The sequence below is a fragment of the Pteropus vampyrus genome, unplaced genomic scaffold (assembly GCF_000151845.1).
Source record: "Pteropus vampyrus isolate Shadow unplaced genomic scaffold, Pvam_2.0 Scaffold70, whole genome shotgun sequence".
Lineage (NCBI taxonomy): Eukaryota > Metazoa > Chordata > Mammalia > Chiroptera > Pteropodidae > Pteropus > Pteropus vampyrus.
Genome location: NW_011888851.1, coordinates 7681687 through 7683764, shown reverse-complemented (window position 1 = coordinate 7683764; position 2078 = coordinate 7681687). Strand labels below are relative to the sequence as shown.

General features: G+C 43.0%; 1 protein-coding gene across 1 annotated transcript in view; it reads left to right on the top strand.

The window, feature by feature from the left end:
• The first annotated feature begins 937 nt into the window (after window positions 1-937).
• NDUFA9 (NADH:ubiquinone oxidoreductase subunit A9) overlaps window positions 938-2078 on the top strand; it is a 26298-nt gene continuing 25157 nt past the window's right edge. The window contains exon 1 of the mRNA XM_023531581.1: window positions 938-1073. Within this exon, the coding sequence (XP_023387349.1) occupies window positions 1025-1073 (49 nt within the window). The 5' untranslated portion in view covers window positions 938-1024. The remainder of the gene's footprint in view (window positions 1074-2078) is intronic.

The window sequence follows — 2078 nt, the reverse complement described above, 5'->3', positions numbered from 1 at the left end:
AAAAATAAAAATGTGTTTAGTCTAATCTTTCTGGAATCTCCTGAGGCTCTAAATACCTCTTTCTAAAACAAGCAGATTCCCAAAGGAGTCCAGTAAAAAAAAAAAAAAAAAATACAAACTATTGCTCTAGAGAGAGCATCTTGAATTTCTTCCTAGAAAAATGTGCAGAGGGCACACATGTCCCCTAAATTTTACATAACATTTCAGGAGATTCACAGACTTCCTGAAGTCCACTCATGAATCGCACTCCAGGTTAAGAATTTATAGATTCATACATCAGGTGGTGATAAGTGCGTTGATAAATAATAATAAAACATGAAAATGATGAACACCTTGGTTGGATACGATGTCAGAGTCTTCTCTGAGGTCACCTGAGAGCAGAGACGAGCTGGTGCTATCTGCGTGAGCATGCTATAGGGAAAAAGGAAAAGCAAGAGCAACGGCTCGGGGTAGAGAACGTGTGTCGGCAAGGAGAACGTGTATATCATTTCCATTTCTCTTCCTCACTTTTACTCTCTGGGTCCCCACTCCACTCTTTTCTTGTCCAATCTCTCCCTTGGACTCTGGTTCTCTGCTTAAAGAACTTTTGGAGTTCAAGAGCCACGCCTCCACCTTCTCCCTGTCTCACCATGGCTTCCCTATCTGACACTTTCAGGGAACAATGAACTGTCAGGAAAGCTGATTTCGGATTCTGCAATTTTGTATGCCCTTGAGTCAGTCACTGGTTGAGTCTGAACTTCAGGTTACTCGGCAATGACACTATCTTTATGGTCCATTCTATAATCAGAGATCGGAGATTCCAACCTCAGGAGTTCTTTTATTTCCCTCTTTCCCCTCTACACGTTTCCTCCATTATCGCTCTCTCTCACCCTAGCTCTCCTTTCTACTACACTCCACCCCAATCTGATCTGCCCCTTTTCATTCCCAGTTAGCGCCTGCGCAGACAGGCGTGGAAGGTCACTTTTGACCCAGCCTAGTAGCCGTAGTCGGTCTGAGCGCCAGCAGTGGGGGATTGTGGGAGAAAATGGCGGCTGCCGTTCACCCCCGGGTTCTCTGGGCCCTGCCAATGTCACGTAAGTGTCACCGGGAATACTGGCCCCAGATCGGGATTCCGAGACGGGGATCGAAACTTGAGGAGTGGAGCCGTGCTGCAGCGGTCATGCGGACTCCGTGAACACCATTGTTTTTCTAGGTCTGGAGCTGCCTCTCTGTAAGGTTTCTCCTTTCTTTCCCAGCTCACATATTAAATTGTGTTCTTGGGAAGGGATCTGCACTGGGAGAACGTGAGCAACGGGAAGGGAAGAGGAAGAAGTGGGGAACGTGTAAAGGATCGAGAAAATCAGATTTCTTACAGAGTTGTAAGAGTTTGAGGTTACGAGAAATTTGTGTGAGGGCGGAGTGGAAGACAGGATAATGGAGAGAAGATTCTTCATGGATTGACTTTACGACCTTGTGCAAACCTTCAATCGGTCTCTTAAGATCCTTCCTGTTTCAATGGAAATGATAACACCACAACGCCAGGGAGTTTATGAAAAGATTAAATGAAGTAGTATTTTTAAAAGCACTTTCTAAATCAAAAGCATCTCTACAAACGTAGAGTATGTTAGATCGAGGCGCTGGAGCCTGAGGTAGCAAGGGATGCTCAGAGAGAGAGAAGGATGCAGTGAAATGAGCTTGATGGAAAGGAAAGGGAAGAAGAGTAAAGGGCCTTTTTGGGTTTTTTTCAGGGTTTTTTCTTTTGGCGGCCTTTTTTTCTTGGGGTTCTTTTTTTGTTTTTCAATTTGAAACGTTTTTTTTGTTTTTCCTTTTCTTTTGGTTGGAAAACCAGGTTGTTTTATTGTTTCCCCTTCTTCTTTTTTTTTTGTTTTTTTCCCTTTTCCCAACCCCCCGCCATTCACCTTCCAAAGTTGTTTTTTTTCCTTGTTTTTTTTTGTTCTTTTTGGATTTTCTTTTTTTTTTTCAAAATTAGCTGCATGTCAGAATCATTCTTAGAGCTTTATAAAAAATAGAAATGGGAACTCATTGCAGAGCTATTGAATCAGAATTTTTGAGAGTGGCTCCTTGCACCGTAAATTTTG